Below are 19,975 nucleotides of genomic sequence, written 5' to 3' on the forward strand. Positions count from 1 at the left end.
TCCTGCCACCCATCCCATTATCCCCTGAGTGCTCCTGCATCCCAATCCTGGCCCCAGTGACCCCCTGCCACCCACCCAATCATCCCTTGAGTGCTCCTGCATCCTGATCCTGGCCCCAGTGACCCCCTGCCACCCATCCCATCATCCCCTGAATGCTCCTACAGCCCGATGAAGGATGACAGCTAAGTAGGGGGCAGGAAAGGAGGACAGCATCCAGAGCTCCACTGAGCATGTGCAAGGGTGCCAATTCGAATCGTTGAACCCTCCGGTGTGGTAATACAATGTGCACTCACCCTGCTTTGCTTGAATCCGCATCACGTGACTTGCTTGGAATAGAACTGACTCCGCTTCCCCCTCAATTCGGAAGGGCAGCGGAAAGGCGACCAGGTATGGTAAAACATCACGTTTTAACATGAATTCACAATGCTAGACAGGAGTGACTACGGATCTGGTGTGAAAAAACAGTATGCTTCGCATTGCTAGAACAGGAGTAAATGCGGATCTGAGCTGCAAACACCCCCCCCCCCCCCCGCGTGATAAGGGCCATTCTGATTAGTATTGGACATGGAAAAGAGAGATTGCATGGAAGCTTTTTAACTTGCTTTGGCTTCCACTAAAGGACATTCTCTCATGACAGGAGCTTTTGACACTTCTGATATCAAGTCTCACCCTCCAGTGGAACAATCAAAGACATGGGCTTTCTCTATTGGGAGTCATTTGAGGTTCTACTTTTAGGGGGGAAATAACTACTTTATCTTGATATAGAATTATATTTGTTTGCCAGGCCAAGGGAATCACACAAAGTAAATAAGATGATAGATGACAAGAAACGTCATTCAAAAACAATTGTGCATGCAAAACAAAATAGCCTCGATCATTTTACCTTAGCCATGCAATGTACAGGAATGATATTGGGATGATATTTTGCCTTCAGCTCCTCTGGGATGGAGTCATTTTGTGGAGGCTAAGAGGAAAAGAAGCACATTATAAACGGTTTAAACACATGGGATAGTCATGCTTCCTGACATTATCCAATTTATTGAGTCCTCTCCCCATTTCACCTTCCAGCTCCTGAGTTAAGCTATTATTTACCACAGGACAGAGACAGGACATGTGTAGTTGTTATGAACTGCAATTCCCAGTAGCCCTAGAAAGCAAAACTAATGATAAGGAATGCTAGATGTTACAGTTCAACAATATCTGAAGGGGTACACAATTCTATCCCTGTCATAGAGGAAAGGACTAATGGGTAGGTGGAGAAAAGGTGGATTCACAATTCAGCCAGCATATACAGGGTTTTCAGTCATATGTTCTCCCTGGCTGAAAAAGTGCCCAGTTCACAAATAAAGAATGGAGCAAATTGGGGGGGGGGGGGGGGGGGGGAATTCACTGGAAAATATTGAAGATCTTCATTTCACAATGACCAGTCAATTTGCACACAGATACTCCCTTAGTTTCCATGACAAATAAAATTGGCTGCCAGGTAAGTATAAACAGATTTTTAAAAAAAAGATAGCTCTTGTTTCTTTGAGTCCACTAGCTCTCACAAGTCTGAACAAGTAGGTGAATGATACTGAAAACATGTTTAATAAGCTGAATAAGGTCACTTTACAGCCAGAGCAAGCAATGCATTACAAGGACCTTTCTCCCAAAATGGGACTCAAGGCAACTTTTTCAATAAAGCATGGGATCTATAATTTGTCATAATTCAAAGCACAACCTTTTGAAATCAATTAAGCCTATGCTTTTACTGTCCCATTGATTCCAGTGGAACTTCTCTAAGCAAGACTAAGGGCCCAAACAGACAGGCAAAAATAAAGCTGCTTTGGGCCACTTTGGAAGTGTGCTGTTTAAATGATGCATGTGTCCTAAGAGGCCGGAGGCTGCGCCAAAGCCATAATCTAGTCCTAAGGAGCCAGTTAAAAATACCCAGTTAAAAACAAGGATGCAATTGTCACTATGTACACTTGACTGCTCGTCTCTTATGACTAGGATGAGTCAAGCTATATGATCACCACCACCACTCCAGACAGTTCCAGGAGTGTGAAAGGTCATCACTTCACTGTATGATCGGATATACAGTCTTCAAAAACTGCTCCCAAACAGCAGAGCCACTGAGAGATTATTTGAGTTCAAGGGACACAGGAATTAGACACAAGCAAGCTAGTCCAAATTACAGTAAGCATCCTTCTTTTCCTATGAGATCATTCTGCCAAACCCAGCTTTACCTCATCCCTTCTTATATAGAACATTAAAAAGCAGGACTTGCCACAGGTATGTAGCCCAGGATTCGGTTGAGTTTAATGATCACACATGGTTTGCCATCTTTGTAGCCGTATGTTTTATCCTCTGTTCCAGAGCAGTTACCAAGCCAGTTGCGATTGAATCTGCAAGATGACACCTTCCCCCGAGAACCTTCATAAGGACCTCTGTCTTTTGGGGTGGAAGGTTCAGCTGGAAGAGCAGATGAAACAAAAAGAAAGAGAGGAGAAAGAATGCTTATATCAGTCACCTTTATTTGGTGTCAGTAGACCATAAAGACCTTAGATTACAAGACATGTTTGATGGGGGGGGGTGTGAGCAGGTAACACAATAAAATGCATAAATATTAAAACAGCAAAAATATTTAAATACTTACAAATACTTTGGTCAAATTTCAGTTTTAAAAGAATGTTTATAATGTGCTCATTGCCTTTGTGTGTGTGTGTGTTTTTTTTTTTGTTTGTTTGTTTGTTTTGTAATCAAGCAGTAACCATCCTGTGAAAAGGGGGTGGGCAACGTATCACCCTATAATTGCTTAGGGATTCTAAATCCCATGAGCCCCAAACAGCAATTGTCATGGATGATGAATTTTTTAGCCCAACTTCTGGGTAATTTCATGTGTTTTTTTTTAAAAAGTCATCTATGGCAACTGGCCATGCTGTTTGGGGCTGATGGGATTTAGAGTCTCTGAGCAATTAGCTTCCCTTCTCTTTAACACAGAACTTGGGGAAGTGCCTTTTTGGGCCTATAATTCCCCAGGAGCTGTTGTCCTACTTTCTGAAGCTCTAGTTTATCCTATAGCTTCTACCTAATTGATACTGTTAGTCAGCAGCACCACATTACTGATAGCTCTTCACACCAGCCTAAAAGAGCTTGTCCTCTAGTTTTAAAACTAAAAGGAGGTTATTCTATGTGTACAGTGGGTCAAGCTGACCCTGAAACTGAAGGTCAAGAACCTGCAGAACTTGCGGCTAGTGGTCTGGAGTCCACTGTATCAGGGCCCTCGGGGACAATCTGTCCAAGGGCTCAATTTGCCAGAAAATTTCAGTATTTTCCCACTCCACCACACCTGACTGTCAAGTACACTACACAATAGGTAGTAAGTCAGAGAAAGACAGAGTACTTATCTGCAAACACAGGGGATTGCACCTCTAAAATTCACATTTTTCAGGCCAGGGGGTAGAGCTTGAAAAGGTTGGACTGGAGAAAAATACAGATGATCTACTGCTAGTGATGGCTGGTGACTGCCATGTCAGTGGGCAGTAAATCCATTTTGGGTTTTAGCCTAATCATTTAAAAAGTGCTGAACCCTATCCCTGAATTGGACTTGCACCTTGGATAAGTCCTTTAAAACTCTGACTAAAACCCAGCACAGATTAATTGTTCCACTGATACAGGAGCCAGCAGCTGCCACTGTTCACCTCCAACTTTTGTTGGAGCAAGCTCTTCATTTAGGGACTTTCATGTTGTTGCCATGTGTGGCAGGAAAGTTCAAAACATTTACTTACAGCATGATATTTTCAATGTCTGTATAGGCAGTATAGGCAGATAAGCACCAAAGTATGTCAAATATACTGTCTACTAGTGTGTCCCCGACCAATCTAAGACATTGATGTTAATTGCTCCTGTACTTGTCACCACTACCCTGGCTAAAAGCACTGTCTCATAAGATTAAAGCACTACATAAAATTGGAAGGAAACAGAGAATAGAAGAAATAAGTCATCTATATGGAATCCTTGAAGTAGAGCTATATGGGCCTAGCTGATCATAATGAGACCATTTTGATCCAACTGCAACCACCACCTAGGCTGGGAAAACATCTTTCCAATTTCAAAAACAGTATATGGATTTCTCCTCCTGTCCCTGTCTATATATGAGAGGTAGCTTACCATTTTGAAATGTCAAACCATGTTTTCCAGGTTTCTTGTATGAAGAGGCAACATGATTGTGTGATAACCAACTGTTTTTGTTTTGTGGGGAATAAGAACTGGAGCCAAGAAGATCCAGAATTTTTGTAGATTGTGGCTGTAGCAAACACAGGACTATTGAAGCAGGTGAGACTGTAGAGCTTGGAAAAGTTACTTTTTGGATAACAAATCCTCAAGCATTTGTGGTTTGCTGAGGGTAGTAATTAAATAACAGTTTTTCAAGGATCTGGGAGGCTATAATCACAGTTCTTGAAGGCAGGGGAGAATAAACCAGCAGATGGCTTAAAAGGAAAGACTCCCTAGTATGACTGGAAAAGCTGCTGCTAAGTGGTGCTCAATAACAACAGAACTTTAGATGGATCAGATTTTTTTAAAAAATCCAAATGAACATGACATGCAAACAAATCCAATCTACTTACGATCACAGCTCTCAAAGTCCATATCAGTATCTTTCTGCTGTTCCAGATCGTATTTCTCCAGAAACCTGTCAAGGAGGCTTGTGTACTTAAGGTATGTGTTGGGATCAGAAGGCTTGAAGGAAATCTCCATTTTAAGTACCTGAGGAACATTTGTCAATCCTGGGGGAAAAGGAGAATACTAATTACGGTAAGTACAGAGAGAGATCTATGGAGGCACTCTCCACTACATTGTGCTTGGGACAGTGAAGGCTCCTCATCAACAACAAATGCGTCAGAACAACAAGGTTAAGGCTGCCACTTCTTTGCTGCCCACTGATTAGTAGCCATGAATCTGTTCAAGCCTAGTGGTGCTTAAACTGAATTGGGACTCAGAAGAGTTGTTTTTTAGATGGCAACTCCCAGAATCTTTAGTGGCCATGCTACCTGGAGGATTCTTTGACCTGCAGTCCAAAGGTAATTCTTCCAAGCTCTTCTAGACTGAATTGTTTCTTTCCAGAGCTTGAAAAGGTTGCTTTTTTTTTTTTTGAATATCACTCCTTGAATCTAAGAAAAAGTCTTCTGAACTCTGCTTTTTTCTTAACGGCTCTCCCATTAATCTTTCTCATCTCAACAGAGCTCCCTAGCTACTTTCTCAATTGCTGAGGTGTGAAACTCCAACTCTCACACCTTGATTGCTCTTCAAATGCTGAAAAAGGGAGAAGGGGAGGGGTGCACCTGAAATGGAGGGTTTTTTTTTTTGGGGGGGGGGGGGAAGGGAACATTTAGTGCTAGGTCTAATTCCTAGGCTGAGCCTGGTTCAAGCATAAACCTGGATGGGATCAAAGAGATGGGACCAAAAGAACTTTCTAACATAATTTCCATTTTTTAAATCAGGGTGATAGATAGGAATAGCCTTTTATGCGGAATACTTTTTTTACATTGGCAAAAATTAGAGCATTGCTCAGTATCTGAAAGTAGATGCAGGAGCTTAGAACAGTATGGCTGCCAATCACAATGTGAGCATTGGGGATTTGTGACCCTTAAACTGGTGTGGGACCATCAGTCCTAGCCAGCATATCTATCACAACTGTTATTTCAGTGATGCTTACACTTATGTATATTACCTTGGTATAAGGATGAAGGGTGGTTTTAAAATGTTTACATAATATATTTTTAAAATAATATATTTATTAATTTAATATTACTTTATTATTAATAATTTCAAAATAAACTATTAGGCTGAGATTTAGAGGGAGGAGGATCTTGAATACTCAGCCTCTTTCAAATCTTTGTCTTTGATGAGAACCCACATAAATTCTCCTTGTACTATAACATCTGAACAAGTGCAGTTACGCAATGGGTAATAAATGTGGATACTGTCAAATTCTAAACCATACTTTAGGATTTCATGGAGTTCTTACATATATCATTGTCAGGCAGAGATAATGAGAACAAGAGATTAACTAAAGACCACACCACATTTTATGAATTCATTAAGTGACGATTGGAACTAAAGGTTGGAAAAATTATTTTTTGGACCACATGTCCCTGGATCTCCGGCCAGCCAGTGGATTTTCAGGAGCTCTTACTACTCACCACTAGTCATTACACTACACTAACTCCAGCTGTAAGAGGTTATTTTTTTTTTTATCTTAAGATTCTCTTATTTTTAGGTTACAGACTACATACAAAAAGACCAACAAGATACAAAAAAATGGCGTGTGTATGTAAATACACACAAATGTGAAAGTAATGCTTAGGTCCTAGCATTAGGATTCTCATTTGCATGAAAATTAAGGCTTTCTCTGCGGCTGTAAGCTAAATAGGAACAAAGGCAATGCAGGGGTGTATATATTATTTTGTGAACTTCAGCTACAAGGTGGTATAGAAATGAAATAAGTAACTTTTTGCATAAAGAAACAAGCTCACCAAACCACATACCAATCCAGAATGTTTGCATATAGGCCATGTCCTCACACCAGTGAGGGCTGCAAAATACTTCAACTTAGTCCTATTCTACATGCTCTTTCCCCTACACTCCTGTAAATGGATAGAGACACCAACATATATGTTCAGTTATGCATGAATATTCAAGAAATATTTAACTGGTTAAAATGTTTTGGTGGGACTATATTAACGGCTGAAACTTTTTCAGGGTTGCACAGTGATGTGAAGACAGGCACGGGAAATCTGTTGGACACAAGCAGCCTAAAATTCTCCAATTCTTTATTTGGCTGCAGGGTGTACAGTATTCTTCATGTGATAACCATGTACACTGGTATAGTTACACACTGGCATGGAAGCACTAGGAGAATTCCAGCCATAGTTAGTTTTTCTTAATGGTGTCATTGCTACCTCTAAACCTGTTTGGAAGTTGCAGCATTTATACATGAGAGTATAGACGAATGTCCACTTTTCCTGCTTTCTTATATGCTCTCCTGTAAGAAAGGTTGTTATGTATGAATAGGTTTGCCATAAGTCAGGACCTCCAAACCGGGACAAATGTAGGATAAAGGTAGGACAAAATTTTCAAATGTAGGACACATTTTTAAAATGGAGGACATGCAAAAAATTGATGATTTTAAAAAAATGTTAATATAAATGCATGTTTTTTAGGCATGATCAAAATGGAGGACATTTGGCATTATTCCTAGAAAGATGGCAGAAATAGGCTTCCCTTTCTGGCCAAAAACCAGAAGAAGAGGAGGAAGAGTGGAAGAAGCAGAGGAGGAGGAAGAGGGGAAGAAGAAAAGGAGGAAGAAGAGGAGGAAGAAGGGGGAAAAAGGAGGAGGAGGAAGAAGAGGAAGTAGAGAAGAAGAAAAAGGGGAGGAAGAGGGGAAGAAGAGGAGGAGAAGGAGGAGAAGAGGTGGAGAAAAAGAGGAGGAGGAAGAAGATGAAGAAGAAGGGGAGGAAGAGGAGGAGAGGAGGAAGAAGAAGAGGAAGAAGGGGAGGAAGAAGAGGAGAAAGGAAGAAGGGGAGGAGGAGGAGAGGAGGAAGAAGAAGAGGAGGAGGAAGAAGAGGAAGAAGAAGAAGGGGAGGAAGAAGAGGAGGAGGAGGAAAGCAAGAAGAAGAAGGGGAGGAGGAGAAGAGGAGGAGGAAGAAAATGAAGAAGAAGGGGAGGAGGAGGAGGAGGAGGAGAAGAGGAAGAAGAAGAGGAGGAGGAAGGGGAGGAAGAGGAGGAGGAGGAGAGGAGGCAGAAGAAGAGGAGGAGGAGAAAGAAGAGGAAAGGCTCTTTCCCTTGCCTGGGCACCTCTGTCGCCAGCAGAGGAGGCGGCAAGGTAGGGGAAAGGGGCCTCGCTGAGGCGAGGCCCTTTGGCCCTGTCAGGCCGCCTCTGTCGCCGGCGGAAGAAGTGACCAAGCAGGGGAAAGGGGCCTCGCTGAGGCGAGACCCTTTGGCCCTGCCTGGGTGCCTCCCTCGCCGGCGGAGGAGGCCAGGCAGGGAACTGGCCTCGCTGAGGCGAGGCTCCTTTCCCTGCCTGGCGTCCGTCACCGGGGGGCGAGGGCAATCCTGGGGGTGGAGCCAAACTGGGGCGGGACCGTGCAGACCTGCCCCAAACCGGGAAAGTCCCGCCCCCAGGCGGGATATGGCAACCCTATGTATGAAGACTCTCTTACAAGACAGCGAATCGAAATCATTTCACTGATTGACAGACAAATAATCCACAAGCACTTTTGAGTAGGGATGTGAAAATTTCCTACTTCAGATTTCACTGAATTTCTTTAAATGCCATCTGCATTTTCTTTCCATCTGTGCTTTGTAGTTGCACAAACTGCACAACTGTGCGATCTCTTTTCACACTAAAATACATGAACAATTTTAAAAATTTGCCAATATATATCTATTCTCTCCATCTAATTTATGCATCTTTTCTTGACTAATTACATTGTAATTTTTGCATAGTTCTATGTGCATTTTAGTCATTTGCAGTTTAAAATATGCACATTATTTATTCCTTGGAATTACCCTGTAAGGAACACAAAAATGTGAATGCTCAAGGCAAAGTGCACATTTTATCACAACTAGACTTGGGATATACAAAAATGCTACTTTTCTTAAGATTTATCAAGTCAAATCCCTACTTTCCATCCCTAGTTTTGAGTCATTAGGGCCAAAGTGAAGACGTATGTTCAAAATGACAGTTCAGACCAGCTACCTATGAAAATGCTGTACAGTTCATGAATTCCATCTAAATTTTTCATGTCTGAACACCATGACATCGAGAACATGCCCCCATATTAGGGAACCCTGTAATGCCAGTACTGCAGTCACAAGGTTGTGAGTTCGATCCCAGACAGGGTTCACTCAGCCTCGCCATCCTTTTGTAGGTCAGAAAAACTGATGTAGTACCCCGTTGGATGGGGGCAATTGGATTACAATCGTCAATTCTTAAGAGAGTCCTAGTTCACTGATAAGCAGTATAGAAATGTACTTTCTATTGCCTTATTAAGTGCTAGATAAAATATAAACAGGCATAATTAACAGAAGCTGAAACAAAAGATTGCAGTAGGGATGTCCTTGTTTGTTTGAGCCATCCAGTCATGCCTTCTTTCAGAATACTTCATTCTGTTCTCTTCACCCTCCTGTCTTCTTCCCCACCAGACATCAGCCAGCTTTTTGTACCTACTAAGTGTGCTTGGTGTTCTCTGAACTATATTGGCCATTCCTGCTTCTTTGACTTTTAATGCCTATAGATTTACTGTATCAAACCCTGCCATTTGCATGGATGGTTCTGCATTAGCTACATAAAGAACCATACTTCAACAATGTGGTTGCTATTACCATATATAAGTCCACTCATTTATGATTGAAATATTCAAAGGAGAGATTTTAGCAGAGTTTTCAATCCAGGAATATAAATTTGATCATGACTAAGCCATTACACCTACACCTGCTGTGAGTTCACCAATCACCAATCTTATGCAAAAGTATGAATTCCAAAGTATTTCAAAGGTAGATCAAAAGCCTTTCTCATGAAAGGCACATAAAATGACAAGGAGTCTTGCATTATGTAGAAGGCATCCCTAATGATAAGCAAATTGCTGATAAAGTAGGGAAAGGAAGAGCTATGGTTTACGGCCAGGAAGAAGGAATCATCTCTATAGAGAACTCTAGAAGGATCACTTTAAACCAGCCTTTCCCAACCTGGAGTTGGACTACAGCTCCTATCACTGACCAGCATGATGGGTATGGGGAGAGGAAGGTGATTTCACTGGTTTGTGAAAGCTACTAACCCAGATATCTACGCCTCTGGCCCATCAAGAATTGAAAGGAAAAGGGCTGCAGCTGATCAGACTTTCTGACAGATTGGAAAATAGCAGAACTACTTTTCAGCCGTTCATTCATGTCCATGTGGAATGAATGTGTGCTATCTGGGATGACAGAAAGACACAGCCCATCTACAACCTCCTCCCAACCTACATACATTTATAAGAACAGTTTATAAGTGCATTTACAACAAATACATCACACTTGCATTGAAAGCCCATTATGTATATGTACAGTGGCTGCTATAGATCTTCCAGAATTTGGGAATGTCACTTCTTCTTTCTGGTCTCTGTGACACACACAACTGGTTTCTCCTGCACATCTTCAACGCTTCTTTCGGAGCATCAGTTCCCAGGATCACCCAGCCCGCATAGCCAGCTTCTGCAATATTACCCACCAAAAGCACAAAACTAAGGGGCAGAGCCTTCCGTTCTCTCCACCAACCAACCCTTCACCTTACAGTCCATGGATAACGAAACATTGGAGAGGGCTGACACTTTGTTGTAAGTGAACTAAAATGCAGTAATTTCAGTTTAAATCTGCAGCAACCAAAGCTTTTGTTCCAAATGACCACACATCAATAGGCTAGAGAAGACAAGTCTATCCTGGTATATTCTCATTTGCTGGGAACAGATTCAAATCTAGCATTAGTGCCAATAAATCAGTCATGTACCCACTTGCTATTACACTGAAAGCTGCTGACTGATTGGTGGATGAATTTGTCCATTTCAGCTGCCCTTAGTTGTTGTTTTTAATTTTCCCAGTCTAAATTTAGTTTTGTCCTGTTTCCACTGCTCTGATTATGTTAAACAAAGATTAATCTTAACATTTGTACTATTTGTGCACATTTATCTTAATATATGCATTTTGTACACAATTTTACTGAATATATATGTTTTAAGGAATGTTGCTTAATATAATGCACTACTTATTGTTATTTTCTCTAATTCAGTTTTGTGTCCACTTCCTCCCAATATGCACATTTTTGCATATGTATATTTGCATACTTTTTTAAGCAACTGAAGAAATGCATCACAAAATCTGGAAAAATACACATGTCAAAGGATAATTGCATTTCAGTTTGCATAATGATTTGTAAAATGTAAATTCGGTATGTTCACATTTTAGTGTAAACCAAATTTAATTTCTTACTCATTCTTGCTGGATGAATTGAGATTGTGAAATCTCTAACTTCACTTACTACAAAGCTCACTTCCTCCATCCCCCCCCCCCTTTTAAAGCCATCAGACCATTAGAGCAGTCTCAAACTGGTTTATTTCTGCAATGTGCTTTGGACCTAAATTACTAGATCAGTTTTATGTGTGTAGCACAGACAGATCTGTTCTTCAAGAAAGAGGGATGGAGAGTGGATCAACAGAAACAATTGTTACAGCTGCATTCAGATGCTTGTTTCACATCTTAAACGCTTCACCACAAATAGATGGAGAAAGTTGGGAAGGAAGAAAAATCCTAAACACAGTAAAAGAGTATCCTCTCACTGCCTTTTTCTACCTACCCCAATCTTTGTTCTTAGTGGCAAATGTTTCCTACAGGAGTTAGAGGTGGGGGGCACATTTGCAAACTTTCTGGACTGGTAAGTGACTCTGAATACTGTACTTGCAAGCAGGTGCCCTATATTCTGAATGAGTCAGGACCAGAGTGCTTATTGAAAAGGCTCTGGATTTTGCATGCTGAGCACTGCACCTGTGTCCCAAATAAAGACCTGCACATCAAGACAGGGCATGTTAGTGAAAATAAATTTACATTTTGAGTTCAGACGATATAATCCCTGTTCTTGGATTGTTTGGGACAACAGCCAAACACAAATGTAGTAACATTTCCTCAGGGCAATCTGTCTAGCACAGTTCACTGGACACAGCATTGTTTGGTGCACAATATAGATTCTTGACAGACTCAGCTCTCATTTGTTAGGGCCGAAAGCATAGAAGGTTCCAGCATTTAGGAACAAAACAACTTTTTCCTAGTTGGCTTTCTTTATGCCACGCTGACTCCCATCATCCCCCGTCAGGCCATGCTATCTGGTTGTGGGAATCAAAGCATGCCACATCTGTTTTTAAAAAAAGTCTGCTTGGTGAGGCTGCTTTATCCTCTTATTCTTCTTTTCTCTTCTGTGTTCTCATGCTACTTCTTAACAGAATCATCTAAATATATATAGCTGGCCCTCCATATCCACAGATTTTTTTTATCCATGAATTCAATCATCTATGGCTTGAAAATATTCCAAAAAGATATAAATTCCAAAAAGCAAACCTTGATTTTGCCATTTTATAACAGATACACCATTTACTATGCCACTGTACAGTACTTAATGAGACTTGAGCATCCACAGATTTTGGTATCCATGGGGAGGGGGGGTCCTAGAACCAAACACTAGCAGATACTAAGGACTCATTGTACTTTAGAATTAGGGTTGTCAGAATGAAAACTGGAGAGGGTTTCTGTACTTTTAATGGTTGTTTAGAAGAGAGATTGAGTAGGTCAGTGGTCAAGATGCTGACTCTGACAATTGCAAGGTCGGCAGTTCGAGACCCAAGCTCTGCATGACGGAGTGAACTCCCATCAATATTTCCAGCTTCTGCCAACCTAGCATAAGATATGTAGATAAATAGGTACCACTTTGGTGAGAAGGTAACAGAGTTCTGTTCAGCCATGCTGGCCACACGATCATGGAGTTGTCTTTGACAATGCTGACCTCTTTGGCTAAGTAACAGAGCTGAGCACTGCCCCTTAGAGTTGGACACAACTTGACATACATGTCCTTTAGAAGAGGGAAATTCAGCAAGTGTCGCTTGTTATGTGGTTACAGGTCAAACAACATAAGCTGAAATTCCCTCTTCTACACAACTATTAAAAGTACAAGAGCCCTCTCCAGTTTTCATTCTGGCAACCCTATTCAGAAACCATTGCATAGACATAGCCACTAGACCTCTTAGTCATAGGCATAAAAAACTGCACTGAATTATATGAAAAAGGATAATCCTGTTAGAAAAAATCCACGCCTGGAATGCAAAATATAGATTTATCATTACCTGCTGTCTTGTTTGTTCTATCTTAACAGTCCTAGTTGTTCTGTCTGAATAGCATATGTCCCAAGCTTTAATTCGATACCAAGCATGGCAAAGTTGTTTGTTTGTTTTGCACTACCAACTCTCATGACTGGGACCTGTAGTAAAAAAAGTAATTTTTCCAGCCTCTAGATGAAGGAGCTGAATGCTGCCTCATTCAGGAGTAGGGATAACAGAATACACTTTCCTTCTCATTCCAGTGATATTTCTACCTTCCGAGAGGGACAAATATATCCCCTGCACAAGCAAATAAATGTGTTCCACATGTTTGTTCTTCCTTGAGTTGCAGATCAATTGGGTTCCTTCACAGAAATAGGTGACAATGTTGTAATCTGTCTTTTAATCAGAAGATAATGTTGTAATGATGTGAGGAGTAGGAATACAATGTTTCTGGCTCACTACAGGCAAGTCTAGGTAAACCTGTGAGAGAGCTGGTGATTACTGCAACAGAACTTCAATGGGAGATCCAAGTGATAATGGTGGGGAGGAGGCCTAAACAAGGCATCATCTTACTGAGTCCTGTAGAAGTATGTGGGTTCTGGCAAATACCATCACTTGAAGTTTGATTGAAAATATAACTTGGCTTCTAAGACTGAGTTTCAAATGAATAAATGAGCTAGAAATGTTACTTTTCTAAAACAAATAATCCCCATTACCTGTTAATGTGTTTGAGAAGTAATTAATTATCCTTGCTGGCTACATTTTCAAAGTAACTCATCATACTGCTTTTTCATTTTTCATTACTTAAAAAAACTCCATAAGATTGATAAAAGTATGGCATAAAACGTAATAACCTCCCATCAAAATGTTTCTAATAATCTGTTAAACTGGCCTGAAATGGGAACTTTAAAGTTAACCAAAATATTTCTTATTATACCGAGTAACTTGTTTTCAAGCATGATGATTTGACATTTGGCTTTATCCAGCCCTTTTTATTCAAACAAATTGGTAATTTGTAATCTTTGTAGTGTTGGACTATGAATTTGGAAACCAGGGTTTAAATCCCTGCATGGCCATGGAAACCCACAGGATGACCTTGGGCAAGTCATATACTCTCAGCTTTTGAAAACCCTATTGTAGGGGCACCTTAGGGTTGTCATAAGTTGGAAATGACTTGAAGGCACACAATAACCATTACAACCTGTAATAGGTAGCTTCATTATTTGTTGCTTCAATGTATTTCTTCCATGATCTGGAAAGAGAGATGGAAATTTCCACAGATAACAGATGCAGGTTACAGGTGCAGGTTTTGCAAATTGGTAATCAGTGGGTTTTTATGTGACTCAGTATAAGATGTAAAGAAGTCATGTAAGAGATAAATCATTTGGTCTATGTTGTGGGGGAGAAGATTTGAAACTATGGCAAATGAGCCAACCATGACAGCTACTTTTTCCAGGTTGTTTTTTTTTTTTAAATCTCAGTGAACTTGACCTATCTTTTGAATGAGTTGTGGAAACAGTAACATTTTTAATGTATTGGATCTTTGGTGGAAATGCACAAGATGGGCCATTTTCAATCAATACTGAGCTCTGTGCTGGATCATGGCCATGTTCAACATATAGTTCTCACTGATTATCTTGCATTTGAGATAAGCAACTTCTTTAGACTATTTGAACAGGTTGGTGGTAGCATCTGGGGAGGAAAGTGTGTATGCCTTTTCCAATTGGGCAACTCTCAGAGGTTTTTGTACTTTAGGTCCTATCAGTCTCCGTGTGTTAAAAAGTGAAGAATGCTAAGAATTGCAGATCAAAGCCTCTAGATGTTGGAAAAATCTTATTTATGTCCTACAGGAGTGATGAGAGCATGGAAACTCCGAGAGCATGGAAACTCCTAGGGTTTCTGGGAGTTGTAGTCCATAAAGTACTATCTGCAAGTTCTAGATAACATACAGAAACTCTTGGAAATTTCCAGTGTTATTCAATGTTGACAAGCATATATGCAAACATGATGTCTGCAACATGTCATGGAAATATCCACATGGAACCACTAGTAACTTCCTTGTAGAAGAGACATACATTTCAGATATTACAACATGCAGCAAGTAAGGGCCAACTCATTCTTCCTTGTATTACCATACGTCACAATATTTAAAAACATGCAAACAGGCCGAGGATGTCTTGGATCTGAAATTCTAAAATTGCTGGAAAGTCACATTCAGATGATTCACTGTGATTTTCATAATGTGTTCTATCATAGGTATGCACATCACATATTAAACAGTAGCAACCTGAGAAAATCACCTCATAGACTTCAGGCAAGAGCTTCCTGGTTGGCTACAACACTAGTTCTTGGTGCTAATAATCATAACGTAACATTCACTAAAAGAGTTAGAAATGGCTTTAAAGATCACCTAGACCAACCCCTCACTTTAGTGCAGAATCTTCAATGCAAAATACAGAACTATAAAATCTCTAGAGATGGCTGCCTAGCCTCTGCATAATTATTTCTAGAGAAGGAGAGCACTCTGTGTGCTGAGGCAGTTTGTTCCAAAATCAAAAAGCTCTTACTCTTAAGAAATTCCCCCTAAGGTTTAGTTGCAATCTGCTTTCCTGACATGACAACTCACTCATTCTCATTGTGTCCTCTGGAATGACAGTGAAGAAGACTACTCCATCTTCTGTGCGACAAGCTCTTCAGATAGTTGAAGACCACCATCATCACACCTTTTCATCTTCTCCTCTCCAGTGGTCTTGTATACACATCCCTTTTAGTTCTCAGCCAAAAGGGACCCACAGCCAAAGAATATGGTTCAATAGACCCCAGGTTCTTTTATCTACCATTGCCTTTCTTTTTAATACAACTGTTGCACATGCTTCCATTATGTTATTACAAGCTGCACTGTTTGATAACTAATTATTCAGTATATGGAAATTAATTCCTTACTTAATTTTGAGAGGCTGTATCTATATTTGAATAAAAAGCAGAAATCGTGCTCCTTCAAATTTATTAGGCCGATAAATTTTTATTAGGCTGATAAACTACAAATTATCAGATTTGTAAAAGGCACATACTTTAATGGGAAGTACTGCTACTTATGTATGACATGGGTCTCTTGCTTCTCAATAGAAAAGACCAGATACAAATATTCCAAAGGGTTACTTTTTTGGATTGCAACCCCAAGATGTGGCTGCTGAGGAATTCTGAGATCTTTAGTCAAAAACAATGTTTCCCCAAATTTGCCAGATATTCATGCTAAGGGTAGGTACTGAATGCATTACACTCAATATCTGAAAAGACAGTTAGGAATGTAATTATTTCTGTTTTTAAAATAGCAGTCAATTAATTTTAGTTTAAAATTTAGGAGTGGAAAACAAGTTTTTTTTTTTAAAAAAGAGCTAGTGCTCTCTGTATATGTTGCATTTCTTATGCACATAATTTCTAGCCAATTTAGGATTATAGAAGTTGTAGGTCAGTCCATCTAGATGGAAATTAATTGGAGAAGCCTGGACCAGAGCAATGGGAATCATGTATGAGAGCAAAAGGAACCATATGAGAGTGATCTGGAGTATACATCCCAGCTCACATTCACAGAGCAAAGGGTTCCTCATAATGAGAGACTCATTTATGTTACAGCCTCCAGGGTCAAAGTCATATGACAGCCATGTCAGATCACAGAGGAAATGAAAATCAATCTTGCTAGGATTCAAAGGGTTACCACTGAACTGAACCAGAAATCTGTTGGGCTTTTAAAATTAGATTTTAAAGCAAGGAGAAAATTAAGAACTAGAGAGTTTACATTGTGGAATTCAGTAGAAATATAGTGCTCCCTAGTATAAAGGGTGTATGCAGTGTGTGTTTTATGAAACAAATTTATTAGAACAAGAGACATCTGATCCCCATAGCAGAAGTACTGTCAGAAATCTGGCAATGAGGCACCAACCTACCAGATTCTGACCATTACTTGAAGGCTGGCTATTCTGTATCTTAGAATTGCATTTAACATACAGTGGACCCTTGTTATATGCTGGGGTTTGGTTCCAAGATTCCCCGTGGATAACAAAATCCGTGGATGCTCAAGTCCCATTAAATATAATAACATAGCAAAATGGTGTCCCTTATAAAAATGGAAAATCAAGGTTTGATATTTGAAATTTATACTTTTTTTGAACATTTTCAAACTGTGTATGCTTGAATCCGTGTATAAAAAATCCATGTATAAGAAGGGCCAACTGTATTTTATTTCAAAATGGAAATACTATATTAAAGTGTGTAGTCCATTGCCTAGCTTAATACCTACATGAATAGTATATCCAAAGTTTGGAATGGTTACTTTTTGGGACTAAAACTCCCATGATCTTCAGCAGTAGGGGGGCTCTGGATGTTACATGCTTAAGAAGTAACTTACCTAAGCTCTGACTGTATCCTACAAAATGCCCACCAGTTGGACATGTACTGTATAGGGCTTACCTCAGGGTTAAGAGACACATTGTATTCCCACTCTGGGGGAGCTGGGCTACTCTATGCCAAAACTGGAGGGCGCCAATTTTCCTGTTGTAGCAACTATGTCTTTAGATGCATCAGTCACCTTCTCACTGGAGAAAACAAACAGGCATACTAAAAGACACCTTTAGTGGACTCCTTTAGTGCAGTGGACTCTAAAATTGCTCCCTATGCCTGATGACCACATTAATTGAGAATCAAAGCTCTACCTGCCAGACATTTATTTCTTACACATACATTCACTCTCTAGAGGTGCCAATTTCTATAAGTCAGTTCATCATAACCTACCCTCCCAACAACACCCGGCCCACTATTGGAAGCTGGTGATGAACAACTCTCTCTTTCTCTCTCTCCTTCTGATTACAAGAAAGCTGTTTCTGTACTAAACCAGTGTCTTCTGTCATTAATGGACTGGATGATGGTGGACAAATGGAAACTTAATCCAGATAGGATATAGGTGCTCCTGGTCAGTTGGAAGGCAGATCAGGAAACAGGGATTCAGCCTGTGCTAGATAGGGTTGCACTTCCTCTAAAATCTCAAATTGCCAGCTTGGGCATACTCCTGGACTCAGATTTAAGCCTGGATGCCTAGGTTTCAGCTGTGGCCAGCAGTGCATCTGCACAGCTGAAGATTGCCAGCAACTCCTGTTCCTTGAGAAGTAGGATCTGGCTATGGTGATGCATGCCTTGATTACATCCTATCTGGACTACTGTAAAATGTTCTACATGAGCCTGTCAGAAACTTCAACAGATCCAAAATGCTGTAGTCAGGTAGTTAACCAGGGTTTGTTACAGGGATCATGCAACATCCCTATTGAAACATCTTCACTGGCTACCAGTCTGTTTCTGGACAGAATTCAAAGTGCTGGATTTGACCCTACATGCCTTGAAATAACATCTCTCTTTATACAAAACAATGTGAGCTTTACAATCTGTAGGGGACAGCTTTCTCTCAGTACTGTCACCTTTGCAGACACATTTGGTGAGAACATGGGAGACTGCCTTCTCTGTGGCTATTCAAAGGCTGCCACAGGAGGTCCATTTGGCCTCCTCCCTGTTTACTTTTCATCAGCAGAGTTAGGCATTTTTTTTTAGGACAGTCTTTGAATTTTAATTATGGAGCAGTCATGAGTGTGCATAAAATGATGTGCTTTATTTTTGATATTTTGCTAGAAATTATGTTTTAAATATGTCTTAGCATTTTTAAGTGTTTTGAATAATTTGTAAAAATAATATTGCTGCTTAATTCTTTTTTAACTTTTGTAAACTAATTTTGAGCTTTTTTTTTTTTGTTTACAAAAATGTTGTAAGCTGTCTTGAATCCCATTTTGGGAGAAAGGCTGGATAGCAATTCAATAAATGAATGAATGAACAAATAAACTCTAAGACATGACCCAATTCTCAGAGCCATTTACTTCCCATTACAGTTGGGTTGTGGTCAGCTATAGGAGCATTAAAAAACAAATTGTTTCCAGCAAGAATGTCTAGTTTTATCCTAGACGAAAATCAACATTTAAATCAGAGTATGGAAAAGTTACATTTTTGGACTACAACACCTACAATCCTTTAGCCAGCATGACCATTGTCCATATTGTCTGGTTGGATTCTGGGACTTGAAGCCCCAAAGGGTAACTTCTCAAACTCTAAATAGGGCAGCAGGAGAGAGACAGGGACACAACTAAGTTGAGGCTGGTTGCGCATATAGCAATGGCTACTTGGAGCCAGCAAATCCATCAGCATTCTGGCAGCTTGGCTAAAGTTGTTTCAATACCCTGTTATTAAAAGCTTCTGGACTGTTTTACTCAGAGCAAGAGACACATACAGTAAATCATGTCTGTCCCCAATATTGAGCAGCCTCAGGGTCATTTGGAGCAGCAGTTTGAAAGACTCCCCTCCCCTCTCCATGTGACACATACACACACTCTCTGCTGGTTCTTACCGGCTGGTAAGACCAGATAACACAATAGAGGGTGAATGGAACAAACAGAAGTGCTGCCGCACTGCCAACTCATCTTATCTATTCACACTTATATCAGAACTAGCTTGGAGACAGTGAGCTCTGATAATTTCTTTTCCCATTATGGTGTCTAATATGGCCAAATTTTGCTGCAATGCTAAGCATCTAGCAGACAAAAGAAGCCACAACTACACTCCTGTTCATGCAAACAAAAGTCAAGATGGTCAGATGCTAACCAAGCAAGTAAAAAGCAAGACACCCATAAAGTTTATGCCTCCTCTCAGAGCAGAAAAAAATCCTTTTTGGACCAGAATACCGATTTCTGCAATCTCCAATACTGCCTGAGGGATTTGAAGAGTTGTCCTGAAAAAGGTTACTTTTCTAGACTTTGTCTTGGCATAAAAAAGTAAAGGTAAAAGTGAAGGCTTCCCCTTTGACAAGGTTGTTTAGTCATGTTCAAATGCAAGGGGCAATGCCAATCTCTGTTACTAAGCTGAGGGAGCCAGCATTGTCAAAGATGACTCTGTGGTCATGTGGCCAGCATGACTAAATGCCGAGGTACCCACTAAAGTGGTACCTACTTATCTACATGCACTTTTACATGCTTTCAAACTGCTGGGCCGGCAGAAGCTAGGAC

General features: G+C 40.3%; 1 protein-coding gene across 1 annotated transcript in view; it reads right to left on the reverse strand.

Moving 5' to 3' along the window:
- The window catches only part of ATP1B1 (ATPase Na+/K+ transporting subunit beta 1), a 36,061-nt gene that overhangs the window by 3,856 nt on the left and 12,230 nt on the right, over window positions 1–19,975 (reverse strand). Inside the window, exons 3-5 of the mRNA XM_042456011.1 lie at window positions 4,611–4,769; window positions 2,270–2,454; window positions 884–964 (exon numbers count right to left, since the gene is read on the reverse strand). Of these exons, the coding sequence (XP_042311945.1) occupies window positions 884–964; window positions 2,270–2,454; window positions 4,611–4,769 (425 nt within the window). The remainder of the gene's footprint in view (window positions 1–883; window positions 965–2,269; window positions 2,455–4,610; window positions 4,770–19,975) is intronic.

The sequence above is a fragment of the Sceloporus undulatus genome, chromosome 3 (assembly GCF_019175285.1).
Source record: "Sceloporus undulatus isolate JIND9_A2432 ecotype Alabama chromosome 3, SceUnd_v1.1, whole genome shotgun sequence".
NCBI lineage: Eukaryota > Metazoa > Chordata > Lepidosauria > Squamata > Phrynosomatidae > Sceloporus > Sceloporus undulatus.